The sequence below is a fragment of the Numida meleagris genome, chromosome 14, assembly GCF_002078875.1.
Source record: "Numida meleagris isolate 19003 breed g44 Domestic line chromosome 14, NumMel1.0, whole genome shotgun sequence".
In the NCBI taxonomy this organism is placed as follows: Eukaryota; Metazoa; Chordata; class Aves; order Galliformes; family Numididae; genus Numida; species Numida meleagris.
In genome coordinates this window covers 6,839,609-6,855,911 of record NC_034422.1, presented here as the reverse complement: position 1 = coordinate 6,855,911, position 16,303 = coordinate 6,839,609, and the positions used below count along the sequence as shown (strand labels likewise).

The 16,303-nt window shown below is 52.7% G+C and overlaps 1 protein-coding gene across 4 annotated transcripts in view; it reads left to right on the top strand.

The window, feature by feature from the left end:
• The window catches only part of CORO1C (coronin 1C), a 39,369-nt gene continuing 23,605 nt past the window's right edge, over positions 540–16,303 (top strand). The window contains exon 1 of one of the 4 annotated variants that reach the window (XM_021412420.1): positions 540–864. In XM_021412420.1, coding sequence (XP_021268095.1) covers positions 549–864 — 316 coding nt within the window. In that variant the 5' untranslated portion in view covers positions 540–548. Of the gene's footprint in view, positions 865–6,400; positions 6,599–16,303 lie in introns of those variants that run through there. The other 3 variants (XM_021412421.1, XM_021412422.1, XM_021412423.1) reach the window with 3 other exon arrangements.

The window sequence follows — 16,303 nt, the reverse complement described above, 5'->3', positions numbered from 1 at the left end:
AGGTGGGGCAGCAGTGGGCTGGCAGCGGGCGCACGGTGAGGCCGGTGGTGTACAGGCTGGAGGAGAGCGAGTACCGGCGGCTGCTGAAGGAGGCAGAGGAAGGCCCCGAGGAGGAGTGGGAGCCTGAGAATGAGGGGCTCGGACCGCAGGAGGGCTGCCCAGGGAATGGGGTGACAGCGAGCCCCAGGCTCCATCGGATTGACGTGCTGCGGGGAGCCCCGCTGTGCCGCTCGTACTCGGAGAGCAGCGTGGAGCTGCGGGCGGCGAGCAAAGCGCCGGGCTGCCCCATGGAGGGTGGCAAACCCCGCGTCCCCGCCAGATCAGACAGCTTCGAGCTGATGGATTACATCCTGCAGAGCAGGCAGGAGGCGGGGGCACCGCTGTCCCACAGCCCCCGCGACGGATTCACGCAGGTGTTGGGCTTTGCACCGTGCCAGAATGGAGAGGATGGGCAGCTCGCAAAGAGTCGGGCGGCCAGGGATGCTCCAAAGCTTTCAAGACAGAACAGCACCCAGGTGCCGGAGAGCAGGGAATGGCTCGGAGCAGACATGGATATGGAGATGCTGGAGTCATACAGTCAGAAAAAATCACCTCCGGCCCCACCGGTCAGGTCGCACAGTAAGGAGAGCCTGGCGCTGAGCATGAGCAAGACCGTGGCACTGAGCGAGGCGCTGCTGGAGCCCTGCGGCCCCACAGCCCAGCCAGGAGGGAAGGAGCCAGAAGGAGGGGGCCCAAAGGAGCAAGGGAGGAAGAGCGAGGAGGAGGAGGAGGAGGAGGAGAAAGTGCTCAAAGTCGCCGACGCGAAGAAAACCTTTGAGAAGGCAAAAGCAGAGGGGAAGGCAGCGACTGGCAGCACCCGGAAAGGTGAGGGGGGCAATGGGGGGGGGAGCGGGGCACAGCTGCACAAAATGGGCAGAAAGACAAGGGTCTGCAGGGTGGGGGATGCGGGGCACGGCTGCGTCCTGCAGAGCTGTGGTTGTGTGAGGGAAGGAATTGCGATGGGTGCCAGCGGAACTGCTGTGTGAGAAGGGGCTTTGCTACGCCGTGGCTCTCCCGGAGCCTTTGGTGCAATTAGTAAATGAGCGCCACGTCCAGCTCAGGTGCTTTTCATGAACAGGTCTAACACGGGAGCGCCTGCACGGGACTTTTTCACGCTTTCACGTGTGCTCCTTTACCTCTCTGCACACCGGGCGATCCGATATCAGTTGAATTATGGCGTAACGAGGAGGTATGGTTGTCCTCGGGTTCTTTTTTCCTGCGCTGTGACTTGGCCGGGTGAGCTCAGGAGAATGACATCAGTTGGAAGCCGTCCCCCTGCAAAGCTGTGGGCTCTGCTGGGATTTCAGCTGTGAAACAGAAACAGGGAGAGGTCAGAAATGAGCGTGCTTGAGGAGGTGTCGGACCGTGACGGTGGAGCTGCACCTTCGGCGTACTGACAGTCTGAGATTGGGGATTTCCTTATAAAGGAAAACAAATGTCAGGGCGCAGGAAATCTGTGCCGGTTCGGAACTGAGTTACACGGTTGCTTAAAAGCCAGGGGCGGTTACCCCACTGGGCCGGGGCAATCACACTGAGAGGAGATCCCTGCTGGGGTGGTACAGAGCAGTGGGGAGAGGTCTCTTCCTGCAGCCCATAGGGAAAACCTGCTGCTGAGCTCGCCTCTTCCCACGCCTCGCGCTGCGCCAGGAGATCTCGCTTCTGTGTACCGCTGTGTGATGCCTTTCTTATACCTCTGATTTTTCCAGCACCTTTGGCCCAGCTTGATCCTAGACAGCAGGGAGAGAAACAGAACGAGATGGCAAAAGGCTTCCAAACTGGTTGACTAATGAGGACAAGACTGGGCCGTGGGATGCGTGACACGGAGACCCCGCAGCGCCCAGCCCCGCATGCAGCCCCGCTCACTCCCTGCTGCCTGCCTGATTTTTTCCTGCTATTCAGAATGATAGGAAGCGTCAGTCCTGGGATATCCGTGTTGTAAATAAAATACAGCTCGCTTTTTTCATTATTGCTATTTTTTTCTTTTTGGTGCGTGTTCTGCTTTCTCATCTCTCTCCCGTAGTCAGTCAGCTGGCATGGCGGAGGTAGCAACAAAGAAAAATCCCATCTGTTGCAACTAATTGCTTTGTGGTTATTCGGTGTCCCAACAGCTTAGTTAGGTGTGAGGACCACGAGGCTTTTATTGCAAAAAAAAAAAAGCAGGGGGGAAAGGAAAATATAATATATTACGTGTTCATAGAATCATTTGAGTTGGAAGGGACCCCCAAAGCCATCAGGTCCCACTGCCTGCAGTGCACAGGGACACCCACAGCTCCATCAGTGCTCACAGCCCCGTGCCCTGACCTTGGGCATCCCCAGGTCCAGCCCCTTGAATGATCCTAGATGATGATGGAGAAGAAAAATACATGAGGAAAAAGACAAGCTTGGATCTAATATAAAGATCAGCTCTCACGGTAAAGCTGGGCAGCAGGTATTCTGTGCCTTTCCTATGGAGCTGTTGGAACGGATGGCTGTGACATCTATATTGCTACGCATAACACGCGTGAGAGTGCGCACAAGGAGTAATAGATGTGCTTTATGAAATGTGTGTTTAATCATTCATAGCTGCAGTATGAATTATGGATAATGCCATGGCCTAATGCTCATGTGCAGGGACGGGGCAGAGCCGTGATAAAACTGGGGGGCTCCAGCTCCTCGCCCCTACTTTAATTCAGGTGTTCACCTTTCCTTCTGTCTGCATCACCGATGTGCTCTCACATTTCTCCCTTTCCCAGCCGTCGTTCTACAAACCTGACGGAACACATTGCTCACGTAATCTTTGCTCCGTAATTCCACAGCTCCCCTTTCTGGCTGAGGACTGAATAAAAGAGATTTGCTTGCGCGGTCCCAAGGTCTGCAGGCTGAGCTGGGACGGGTGGGCCAGCACCAAGAAATGTCTTAGAACCATTGCGCCCCGGCTGCTTTGCATGGTCACGGAGGCATCCCTTAAAAATAAAGCTTGTGCCGTGGGCTAGAGCTGCCCTTGCCAACGTGTGCCCAGTGGTCACTGAGAAGTCAAAAGGCTTCAAGAAAGAAATTGAAAGACAGCGGACGCAAATGTCCTGGCAAAGTTGTATAGTTGGGATGCCCACAGTCCCAGCCTGTCCTGCCCGGAGTATTTTGTGTGACTTAGCAGTAAAGCTGCAAAAACAGGACTTCAAATCGCTGATCTCTCTAAACCCTCCGTAAGCCGTTTCCCTTCATTCAGAATATATTTAGCCACGAGGATTTCGGCAAATTGAAATGTTTGAAACAAATGCATCCCCCAAACGACTCTCCTGAGACGGCGTGGCCGGGCTGCGCCCCTGGGGATGGCTCTGCCCTGCCCTTAGGAGCACTGCTCGGGCCCCCGTGGAGGCAGCAGGCAGCCTGTGCCACCCTATTTTCCACGTTCTAATGTCTCATTTACAGCTGTCTTAAAGCGCTTATTCTTTTAGCGTGATGCCCGGGGGAGATGCACTCCTGGGGTTTGCTTCTGATTCTGTTTCTGATTCGCGCCGCGCTGCGAGCAAAGCGATTTTCCAGCAGGGCTGAGAGCCGCAGCTCTGGGCAGACGATGAGGAGCAATGCTCCAGGGCTTTGCAAACAGCCCGTGTGCCTCCGGGTGTTGCTTTCTTCACCTTTTCTGAACTAGAACGAACAACTCTGCGCTGGCAAGGAAGGCTGGGGGGTGTACTGAATGTGTTACTTATAAGGCGTGTCAGGATCGCGGCGGTGATTTATTGCACCGATGGAATTGATGCATATTTGCAAGCAAGCTAAATTTAGCTGCTGACCTAAGTTCCAGAGATGGAGTCTGGAGACACGGTGCTGTTTCCGTATAAAGGCTGTGAGACGGACCCGGCAGCAATGGTGCATGCATGTAGCAGAGGGCAAGATCGGTGAGACGGCAGAAAGCAGCGGAACATGCTCTGAATAAATCCTGAATTTTTCTGCAAACTTTCATTATCGGGCGTGTTAGCGCTTCCAAAATAGAGGGACAAACTTTGTTGTCGGATTCCTTGTAGCTGCAAGAATTCGGTAATTGGATATTTTCCTTTAGAAAACGGAGAATTTGTGACATATTTTGACAAGCTGTTGGGCTCGGCTATAATTTACGTACTGTTTGTTAGGATGATTTCATTCAGCTGAAGTGATGAAGATTGCTGTTTACAGAGGAACCAGAGAGCATCTGTAGAACCTTGGCCACCCTTTTCTGTCGCTGAAGACTTCAGCTTGAAATTTCTGTCATTTCTTCATCGCCTTCTGTGGTAGTCTGCTGGGATTGACACGGCTCATTAACACAGGTCAGGGGCTGTGTGATCTTTGGAGTGTTTCCACCCGAACTCCTAATGAAGCAGCAGTGAAAATCCAACAGGTATCGCTTCCTTCTGAGTCAGCCCCGAGTGGCTCCTCCAATGATGTGTCGAGTGAGCCGCCCCGCAGAGGGAACGCAGAACTCATCGGTCAGGGCGGTAATTGGAAGGGTTGTGTTCTGATTGGATTTCTCAGGAGAAATTTCACTTTGTCCCCTCTGTATATCGCTCACTGTAGAACCATGGAATGGTTTGAGTCAGAAGGGACCCCCAAAGCCCATCAGGTCCCACTCCCTGCAGTGCACAGGGACACCCACAGCTCCATCAGTGCTCACAGCCCCGTGCCCTGACCTTGGGTGTCTGCAGGGATGGGGCACCACCACCTCTCTGGGCACGCTGTGCCAGTGCCTCACTGCCCACATTGTGAAAAACTTCCTTATATCCAATCTAAATCTCCCCTCTTTTAGTTTGAAACTGTAGGTAGATGCCAACATCTCATCTGGTTTCTCTTCTAAGCTATGGGTAGTGCTGGGTACTTCCACTTTGTCTGTTGTATTTCAGACCAGAGTAATGATTAAAACACCGTGTTCTGAGCTAAAAGAAGCTATACACATGCAAGATCACATTATTGTCAGTACCATTATCCCTTTGCATTAATAGCTTCAATCAGCTTCTAACCCAGATGCTCAGTGTGCGCAGTGCAGTGATGGCAGCGGGACTGGCAGCCGCCAGCACTGTCACTGACTCATTGTATGACCTTCACTGAGTCACGTACCTGGATGGAAAACATGAATCACCATCCAAACCCATTAAACTGCAGATTACCTACGGGTCTGCCCCCTATAGGGCTGCCACGCTGCTTTTGTTTTCCTCTTTTTTAAGATTCCAAGAGATCACTTGCGGGACGAGGGCTGAGCTCGCAGGAAGAAGACATTAATTTCATGTTAATTGCTGCCAAGGGCGGGTGCTGGCCAGGATGCAGCTCTCATCCCGAGGTGTATCGTTTTGTCCCAAGGTGTTGCTGGGTACAAGAGGGAGACCTTCCTGCTGGTTGGTGGTTCGCCTCGTGTCAAAGTTGAGCGAACGTTAGACGACGTTTGATTGTTTAATTTGCAGCCGTGGCATCCGGTGTTTGCTCCAGTCAGGCACACGCAGCTCGGAGGCTTTCTGCAGGCCCTTCACGTGGGAAGAGGAGGCTCTCAGCTCCCCACAGCCACCTCAGCGAGCTCTGAACCATGTAGAGAGGAAGCCACGGGCGTGCCGCTCCCCTGCAAAGCCAGGCCCCTTAACCGCATGCAAACAGATTCGCGAATATTGGCCAAAATACACGAGGAAGCCGAGCAGCCTCGGGTTTTGGCCATGTATGGTAAACGCGGTGTCCCTGTAGGAGCATGGCTGTGGGCAGCCCCACGCCAGCGTCCCCAAAAGGGCTTCGCTTCCAGCGCCCATCTCTGGTTTTACGGCAGCTGGGCGCCCACTGATGAGCCTGCACGAGCCAATGAGGCAATGGCCGCTTCCACTGCGGAATTATTGGGTCTGTTTGGTGTTTTTGTTGAGAGCAGCCCAGCCCAGAGGGCTTACGAGGAACTGCCAGCTCTGGTTGCGTTCGGCCAACATGGGGTGCCCCAAAAACGCGCTCTGAGCACCTCTGTCTACTGTCTGCTTGGGTATTTTAGGTAAAAGCACGGGGCAGGGTGAGTTGTCACCACATCAAGGAGCTGTGTGTGACAGGGCAGTGCTGTCTGTGAGGGAAGAGGCCTGAGGAGCGGCAGGGACTGCTGCGGGCACTGCCTCGGTGGGAAGGCGGGCACTGACAGAAGGGACCGAGTGCATGAGGGAAACGGTGCTGCTCCTGACGCTGCCAGAACCGTGCAGGGACCACCCCATCCCCGCATCCATTGCTGAGGGACAACTGCCGGCCGCCCCCTACGGCCCCGCGGCTTTTAGCGGCGCCAGGCAGCAGAGGGGAGGGAGAGACAGAGCGCGCGACCACGCGTGGCGGCGAACACCGCCTCGCCATTGGCCGAGATACCTGCCAATCACCCGAGCCGCGGGAGAGAGGCGTGGCTGCGCCGCCGGGAGGCGTGGCCAAGAGGGGGCGGAGCCTCCTCCCGCTGCGCCGCGGTCAGTCGGGCGGTGGCGGCGGCGGAGGCGGCAGTGTTGGAGGGGGATCCGCCGGGCTGAGGAGCGGACGCGGGGAGGCGGCTGAAGGATCGCGGTGCGCGTGGGCGGCGGGAGGGGAACCAGGGACGGCGGTGGGTCGCCCGGTAGGGTGGAGGTGGCGGGCTGGGGCGGCTGTGCCCACGGGGAGGCGGGAGGGCCGGGCCGAGCCGAGCCGAGCCGGGCCGGGCGGCGAGGGCAGGCGGGGCCGCCCAGAGGGAGCAGCCGGTGGCCGCAGGGGATGCTCGGGCGGGGCCCTTCCTTCTTGGGCCCTTCCCTCGGAGGCGGCTGTCAGCGCCCGGGGCCTGCGGGGGAAGCGCCCTGGGAGCGCGGGCGGCTGCAAACCGCGGTTTCTCGCCGCTCGCCTCCTTATTAGGTAGCGAAACGCTCCGGCACCGCCGCGGTTCCGGCATCCGGCGGAGCGCTGCCGGGCTGGGGCCGCCTGCTGGGTGCCGGCAGCGCCCGCTGTGCTGCCCGGCTCGGCTCGGCTCGGCTCGGCAGCCCTTTGTCCCGATGCCGGCTGCCCCGGGTTGTGCGCTGCCGCCGGGCTTTGTTGTTGTGCACGGGCAGCAGCACGCCGAGGGCCGGAACGCTGCTTGTCCGCGCTCCGCCGTCAGCTGCCGCTCTGCTGTGCTGCACGGAAAGCCTTCTGACATGCATAAACATCCCTCTGCTGTGCCTTCATCCAGACAATGTGCTGCAGGAGACAGGTTTCACTCTGGCTTTTTGTTTTCTTTTTTCTTTTTTTTTTTTTTTTTTTTTTTCCCCCCCCCCCCCCCCCAATCTATCTAGAAACAAAAGTACAACTGATTGATGCAGTTCTATTGTGGAGGGTGAGTGCCGTGCATTGGTGTCGGTTTTTTGTTCCCAGCTGTAGTTGCAGGCTGTGTGTCGGAGCATGCCCATTCAGCCCATTCATGCAGCTGTGCCGTGGATTAGACCCCGCAAGAAGGATGGCAGCAATGTGGAGGAGTGACATTTGCAATGCAGCGCTCTGCGGCGCGCTTTGCACTTTGCCGGTAGCAGCTCTGCTTTCATTTCAAGCCGGCCTATACCCAGACTGCTCGCTGTGCTGCTCGCTCCCCCCTTTGCCTTTATAAGCACGCAGGGCTGGGTTCGACCCCATTGAATCATCCCCTGCTCCAGGGGAAGAACGGATTCCTGTGCACTCAGCGACACGCTGTGCTGCAGCTGATAGTTGTGCTTGCTGCAAACTGTGCACGCAAAGGTAGCAGATCAGGTGCTGCTGTGATCAAGTCAACGCATGTCTGGCAGTAATTTTTCAATGGTCACTTGTAGCCTTGCGTAGAGATCGCTTTAATCAGCACTCTGTGTCTCTTTTATGCGCGCTGTTGGCATCCCCCTGTCTTCTGGTGAGCTGCCTTTCAAACATCATTGCATTTTTCAAGTTAAATCTTCGTGCTTATTGCATCTGTCACTTCTGGGATGCACTCCAAGCAAAAGGCAGATTCAGTGTAATGGCAATGGGATGGAATGCACAGAAGGGTAAAACATCAGCGTTCTTCAGAGATACGGCAGAGGGCTGGGAGAAGTCTGTGCTCGATGACTGCTCCATGCATCATGCTGAACTTTAATGGTCGAGACTTCAACGACGGTGTCATAAAATGGCTCATTACAGCATAAAGTTGCGTGTCGGTCGTAGGAGAATTTATGTTAATGTCTTTAATTTGATTATTGATTCCCGGGGAATATAATTAGCTTGGATGCCAGCTTCCTAGTTGGAAGACGTGAGCAAAACACTTCCTGGCCTGGGTTTTCGGCTCGGTGAGGTCATCGCTGCACCACTCCCAGGGCCAGGAATGTCCTTTGCTGTGAACTCGCAGGCGCATTTTCACTTGACTTTTGAAGCGTGGTTTTGTTTGTTTTGGTTTTGTTTTCCTGAGGGCTTTGGTGATCATCTCAGCCCTCCCGTAAGGATGCGTTGGAGCAGAACTCGCTGAGGATTTGAAATGCCCCAGTTTCGGCGTTACACAGGGCACATGCACAAGATTTATATGTCTGTGCTCTCTTTTAGTTCTCTCCCTGCAGCCTCCCCCACCTAGAACTTTGGGTCAGAAAGGCTTTGGGCTGAGGGCCGTGTTTCAGGCCAGCTGGGGGTGAGCGCTGATGGTTCCAGATGCGCACGTGTCGGTAGGGATCGCTTACTGCGCTCTCCGTTTGCCGATAGGATTCTCTCATTCCGTTTTTCCCATTTGAGTAATGACACAAAAATGGGTTATTCGAGTTGTTCTGAGGTTCTGGCTGCTCAGCAGGGCGACTTCACGTCACTGCAGGGTGATGCTGGGGTCGGCTCACCCAGCGTGAAGGGTGCTCCTCTGCAATAAGTGGTGTGAAATTCTTCCTGGTTACAGCATCACGGCATTCATTCTGCTGTAAGTTAGCCTTGTAGTTTTATGTCGTGAATAAAAAATGGTCAGAACGAGCGGCAGGATACAGCTGGAGGTAGTGATGTGGCATGAAATGGAAGGTGACTGTTGAGGCACTGCTGCGTGCTTGCTCAAATAGGTGAATTTTTCTTTACGCTTCTCCCGTGCAATTCTTCATGCTAATGAGACAGATGTAATCTCTTAACAGCGGTCATCCTTGTAAGAGGTCACCCAGTGCTCCTGAATTGGGGCGGACCTGGGATGGAATACCATAACAGCTCTGGAATCCAGCTCTGCAGGGCAGGAGCTAGCAAGGAACTCGACAGAAATAAGGAAAATGGTGTGTGTTCCTGGAGGGGAGAAAACCATTGGTTCTGTCAGAGCCTGGAGCCCTGCGATAGAAGAGGTCTCCCCACTTCAGAGGTGACAAAATACAACGTGGGCTCTTGGGTTCGTTTTTCTCCTTTGCTTTTTTGTCAATGGTTTAGATACCAAGGAGGAATTGTCTGCGTTGGAGAAAGGATGATTCTTCAGCATGGTCACTTTGTTTCTTCGTCGGTGTTGCTTTTTCTTTTTCTCTTTTTTTGTCTTATTTTGGCTGATAACAAGCGCTAGATGATAAGTTTCTCGCTCTCAGTGTGTGATGGCTGCACTGGGGTCTGGGCTCGGAGGGGGAAGCCGGAGGTGGTTGGCTCAGTTACAGCGCTGCCGCTTGGCACTGAGCTGGGCCTCCTGATCCGTCTTAATTGGGTTTTCCTTGGTTTCCATTTTAATAATTCGATTTGGAAAAGCAGTGGAAATAAAATTAGAGTAGTGGTGGGATCTGACTTAAAGTGATTACGTCGAGCCCGATGCGGTCGGTGCGCCGAGATGCGCTAGCAGTTCTTCTCTGCAGCTTCCGCTGTTTGTGTTGAAGTCAGTTTTCTTTTGGAAGGTTCTTGTATTTTCTCGTGGCTCTCCAAAATGGGTGCAAATTGTCCCCAGATCTTGGCAGGCCGCACCATCTTTGCATGCGTTCCATGTGTGCCCTGCTGCCGCGTCCCACCTGCAGCTCCAGGATCTGGGATTTTGGATCGTCCGAGTGCTTTGCAACGTGGGAACTAGGTCCCTCTTCTGCATGTAGTTGCCATAGTGACTGTGCTCTCCGGTCCCCGGGAAGCTCTTGTTTATCTCACGTAAATGCATCCAGTGCCACCTTGTAATGCTGCATCTGGCAGGATTCTCTTTCTGTGCGGATCTGGCAGGGATTTGGCATCCTCTGGTCCTGCAGATTTGGATGTTGGGCGTGTGTCAGGCACAGTCAGCCAGACTGATAATGGAGATAATTAGCACCACCAGAGATTAGCAGGCAGTAATGAAGGCAAGCTGGAGGAATCACGCTGCCCCCCAGGAGCCAGCCGGTCGCTCAGCATGGAGGTGGTCATGGGCACACACGTGGCAAGGGCGGCAGTGCTGGTGTCTCAGAGATACTTCTAGAAATGGTTTTTCCACTCACTTGAGGTGCTCAAGCCTCGCACAGACTGTCAGTCCATGCTGGTATCCTGAACTCACAGTGGTTTGGGGTGTGTGCTTGGTGTTGGGTTGTGGTTTTCATTGCGATGAGGCCAGGCAGCGTTGCAAATGTTTCTTGTTTCCGAGTGGGAAATGGGAGGTCATGCGTTCTGCTGGGCTCCTCAGGTATGGGGTCCTGCAGCTCTGCTCTTTGCACCAGCACACGTCATGGTGTGTGCAGGTAAATGGCCATTCACGCCCTGAGCTGCTCAACTGATTTCATACCGTGTGACTGACGGAAGCGCTGCAGAATGGAGTCAGTGGCCACAAAGCTGCCTTGTTCAGAACAGGAGGGGGATTAATTGAATTATTTTTTTGAGTTTTCAATGGTCCTGGGGCCAGAGGGGGAGGTTGGAGGGGAGAGTAATTTTCATTTTTGATCTGTTGAGGTCGGTTTGCAAGGCAGGGAGAAATGGGGAGCCAGCTCAGACAGAGGCCAGCTGCCAGATGCAGCCCTGCCTTGGTGCAGCATGGCGTGGAGGCACAGCTGTCCTCGCTCCGAGCTGCGTGTCGTGCCTTCAGCATCTCTTTGCCCGGCCCCCGCTGTCTCTGGAGCGATTCGTTCAGGTTCTGCACGGCCTCTCCCGACGCTGCACTGCCCAGATTCAGCCTCCTGTTTCACCGTGCTTTGGATGCTCATGTATTATCTCTGGGCTCCTCACTTTGCTCCCTGATGTTTCTCTGGGGGCAGAGGTTATCTCTCAGTTCCTTTTATGTAGTGCTTGCCACATTGGTCTACAAGGGGAGCTCTGAGGCACTAGGAAGGATCACACGAAAACCAGCTGGGGCTTATCTCAACGCGATGCCGCCTGTTGTTTTGGCTGTTCCTCCCGCAGTGCTGTAAATGCCACAGGAGCTCTGTCGGGGGGTTGAAAGCTGAGGCTGTGCGTGCGGTAACGTGACCGTCGAGACAACAGGTAGGTAAAGCTTAAAGGTCACCAGGGGCTGTAATTCCTGCCTGCTTTGCCTGAGGCCAGGCCGTGCTCATGTCACCGCTGCCTGTGCCGGGTATTGGGTCCATGAGCGGAGCAGCTGCAGGACAGAGATGCTTAAACTCAGCCCTTGGTTAAAGCAAACATTGGAGGGGCTGTAGTTGGTACCATGGGAAAGGAGTTGGCAGATTGACCTCATCACTCTTTACAGCTAGGTGAGGGTCAGCCTCTTCTCCCAGGTAACAGCTGTAGGACAAGAGGTGATGGCCTTAAGAAGCACCAGGGGAGGTTCATGTTGGATATTAGGAACAATTTCTGCTCCAGAGGAGCAGTCAGGCACTGGCACAGGCTGCCTAGGGAAGCGTTGGGGTCAGCATCCCTGGAGGTGTTCAAGAAATGTGGAGATGTGGGACTGAGGGACATGGTTACTGGGCATGGTGGAGGTATGGGGTTGAGCTTGATGGTTGTGGTGGTCTTTTGCAACACTAATGATGCTGTGATCTAGCCCAACCCTGATTTCCAATTGCTCTTTATGGAAAGAGGACAGGACAACAATGGTGCTCGCTGAATTACAGGCTGCTTGGCCAGAACTGCTGGCAGGACAGCAAATGGAAATCTGGAGATGGACATGCCAGTTCCAGCTGTGAGAAGTGAGATTCATTCTACAGCTTATTTGTACAGCATTAAAATGTGAAATGTGTTCACGTTTGTCCAGCCCGAACCTTCTGTGTCTCTGTGTCTCCTCTGCTGTGGATATTGTCTTGCCTTTGACAATTATCATAGGTTGGCTTGGTTTGGAAGGGTCCTCCAAGATGATCTAGTTCAATGGCTGGGCCGTTTGCAGAGCTCGGCACCCGGTCAGTCTGAGTCACACTTGGCAGCTCCTCTGTCCTGGCTGTGCTGAGCTGACGTTTCTGCTTTATTTCGAAGTGGTGAGGAATTTGTGTCCCTGCTGGCTTGGTGTTTATAGCAAAGCGCTTTCCGTGGGCCTGGGTTTCCTGGTGGGGCGTGGGCTGCTTGGAGAACACTTCATCCATGTGATAGATTTTCATCGAAGCATCTTCAGTGTTGGTAGTTCTGTGGTACCTCTGGGTACTGTGATGTGTTGGAATTTAGGAGGAACAGAATAAGGTTCATCAAATCCTTTGGAGATTTCTCCTTTTGATAAATCTTTTCAGGTTTTAAGGCGTGATCCACTTAGCTGGAGAAGCAGTATAATGTTTCCAGTAATGTCTTAAGGCTACTGAGGTTCAACAGGAAACATGCTCACCTTAGAAAACACCGTGTTAATCAAATTACCTTCATGACTGCACCTCTTCTTGACTTGTGCAGAATGGGAAATCCTGCACGTGTTATTCTTTGTGCTGGGCTCCTGGCACCCAGGTGCTGTTTCTGTTTAGCCTCCAGTGTAGGTTTGTCACTGAAGATGATGCATTCCTGCATCGGGAGCTGTTTTGGGTGCGATGCCTACTGATGAGCTCCTGTCACACACAGGCTTAGGTTTACAATTTACTTCACTTGGGGGCCTATGATTGATTCAAGCTGCAGGAGAAAATACAGTCCTTTCTTGCTGGTAGGACTTGGTTGTGCTAGAGAAGAGCACTTGTGCCTAGCTAATTAGTTGGGACCTGTGGGATGGGGTGAGCTCCAGCTGAGTTATGATACCAGTGGTTTGATAAGAAATAATGAAGGTCTGATGGGGAAGAGCTCTTTCTGCATTCGTAACCAGCATCCTTGGCTGTTACTGTGCTTTCACTCAAAGCCCATCTCCCAGGTTAAAAGGGAGGAGAAGAAAAGTCTTGTGGTATGTCACCCAGAAATATGAGTGATCTCAGACGAAGCTTCATGTAACCTTCAAGAGAGCAGAAGAATTCAGCAAATCGAAGTAGCAGCCTCGAACAGATTGGTACTTCCCCGTTAGCTCTGCTGCACTGATAAGAGAACTAGGTCAGCTGTATGGAGCAAGCATTTTATCTGCATACTTCTCTTAACAGGCATCCTGGAGCTTGGCTGTCGGAACAGGCTGGCTGACTTGCAGCTCTGCACAGGGGGCTCTGCTCTCTGTCTTGTGTTTTCCTCAGGGTCGGAGCATGGTCTGAAGCCCTGTTGCTCTCTACTTGATGGGTTGTGCTGCTCTTACTGTTGAGGTGATGCAGTCAGTCCCCAGGGGTGTAAGTAGCATCTTCCATCACGCTGGTGTAATGTCTCTGGCTGAAGTTCATGGTGCTGTTGTTCAGCTGCTGTCTCTTGACAGTAGGTGAGTGTACAGCATACAAGGAAGCATCTCTGGTGTTCATTCCAGTGGAGAAAGTGGAGGAGAAGGAAGGCTATTGCAGGAGAGCATGGGGAAGGCACGTGTTATGTGCCATTATGAGGTCTTATCCAGGGTTTTAATGCTTTCTTCTTTGCTTTGCTCTCCCTCGTCTTTGGTTATTACACACTTTTCATTTTTACTAACCCTTTTTGTGCAGTCTGTATGAAATTGCCTTCATCCACATATCCCCAAATGCATCACTCATCACTGCCTGCAGGTTGACAGAAGATGTTACAAAAGATGCAGGCCAGGAAGGAGGTTTTGCTGGAGGCTGCTGCAGGGACAGGGCAGCAGGAGAGCACCCACTGCAAATTATGGCAAATGATGTAGTGTTATATGATAAAGGTAAAAGCTACAAAACAGTCCGAGTAATAAGGTTGCGTACCCAAGAAGATGAAGGTTTCCAGGTGTGCAATTCAAGTGAAAATATCCACTGCATCCCTGCTTGCTCTTGAGAGGAGCATCAGCCACAGCATGGGGGATGTATCCACAGGGCAACCTCTGCAGAATGAGTCTGTGCCTCCTGACGATGTGTGGGAGATGGGAGCATTGAGGGCACTTCTCAGAGCTCTTCACATTATAGCAGTCTCAGCATGACAGCTCTGAAAAACAGTCATATCAAGTATTTCACGGGTTAGAACTAGCACCTTGCGCTTCGTCCAGGACTGCAGTTCCAGCTTATTTCAAGTTTGGGTTGCGTTACATTTTTTGAGTGTGCTGTGCTCCCCAGTTGAGATATAATCGAATTCCCTGGTAGTTTGTGGCTTAGGTTCCCATCCCAAAATAGAATCTTGCCAGTGGTATAACAGCTGGAAATTTCAGTATTGAGTTCAAATTCCAGCTTTTTGTCTTTAAAACGAAGTGAAATCAGATGGCAGAGTCTTGCTCAACCTAGGCTAAAGTAACCAAAGACTGAAAATAATCTGTGCACAAATACGATGTATTTGGGAATTGTGACCATCTGTAGTAGTGCTCGCCCTGAGTTTAAATAACTCAGAACATCTGAAAACAAAAGTTCTGTCAGCAGTGGGCTCAGTATGAATTGATTTGAAATGGTACACCGTAGAGGTGATGGTGTGAAGTTAAACAGTGTAGGACTGAGTCAAGGGATTCACAGCGGTTCGCTTTTCTATCAGAGCTGTCATGCAACGTGGTAGGGCGAGCTGCAGTTTTTGTGGTCATGTGATTTTTATTTTATTTTTTTCCCCCCTCTGCTTCCCCCCTGCCTAAATATCGCAAGACTCAACATCATGAGACTGCGCCCACTGATTTGCTCAGGAAGGGAGATGAATTCCTGCAGCCTCGCTGGTGCTGTGCTGGTTCTGCACTCTGACTGCCATTGTACATTGCAGCCTATGCAGCCCATCCCAGCCTGCCCAGCACATGCTTGCCTGGGTGTCCCCTGCAGGTTGGCATGCTGCTTTGGGCTTACTGATCCATGCCCTTAAAATGATCTGGCAAGCTTTTCTTTTTGCTGGATTGCTCTGAGATGTTCCTAAGGTGTTGTCCTGTGCAGTATGGTAAGGCTGTGAAGCATGTGTCTGCAGGCAGATGTGCACTGTGCACAACACAAACACACATGTGTGGCTTGCAGAGGAGGTTGCACAATGCAGTGCTCAGAGACGAAGAAATGCCTATGTGCGGTGGTTAGGAAATATTTGGGCAGTGCTCAGCTGTTCCCTTCCTCACATGTGTTGGGATGGAGCAGTCACACACCCACTGTTCCCTTGCAGGTGAAGAACTGTAGAGCGATAGAATCACAAAGTGGTTGAGTTGGAAGGGACCTTAAAGCTCATCCAGTGCCAACCCATGCCATGGGCTGGTTGCCACCCACTAGATCAGGCTGCCTAGGGCCCCACCCAGCCTGGCCTTGAGCACCTCCAGGTATACCTCACCACCTTCTAAGTGAAGAATTCTGTCCTAACATCTAACCTAAATCTTTCCTCTTTTAGTTTAAAATTGTTAAAGAAGTGTTCTCACGTGGTATGGGCAGCAGGAGCAGCACAGCGATGGGCTCGCACCCTCTGCTCTACATCTGCCTCTGCACCTTATCTGCCATGCAGTGGTCAGAGCCATCTGCAGAGGACATTGCAGTGTTCCTCGTGGGATTCTATGGTGCTTATCTCGGCTACATCCAACTGCTCTGCAGATGTTGCTGCGTGCGGTGGTGAGGCTGTTCTCTGCCATGCGTACAGGACATTGAAACATCTGTGGCCTGGTTATTGGTTTGGGACCATGAAGTCCTTTCTGATGGTTTTTGTGAAGTTTCAGCTGTGAGCACTCCTTACTTCTGCCCAGGCACAGGGATCTCACCTAAGTGCCTTCAGGGAGACCCAGTCAGATACTGAACACAGGGGCTTGCTGCCTGCTGGCAGGGACAGAAGGGACTCTCCATGTCACCAGCAAGGCAGGTGTCCCCTCATAGCGGGCATCGATAGTGATCTGCTCTGGTGACATTGCCTACAGTGCCTTGGTCTTTCTCCTTATCTGCTTTGCATTTGTTGATCATTATCTGAGACTGAATTTATTTCAAAGCCGCTGCTGAAGCGCATGGAATCCCTTCAATAAAGCTGGTGCTGAATGGAGTTTGGGGCTTACCATAAACAGATGCAACTTTTGCTTATCTTC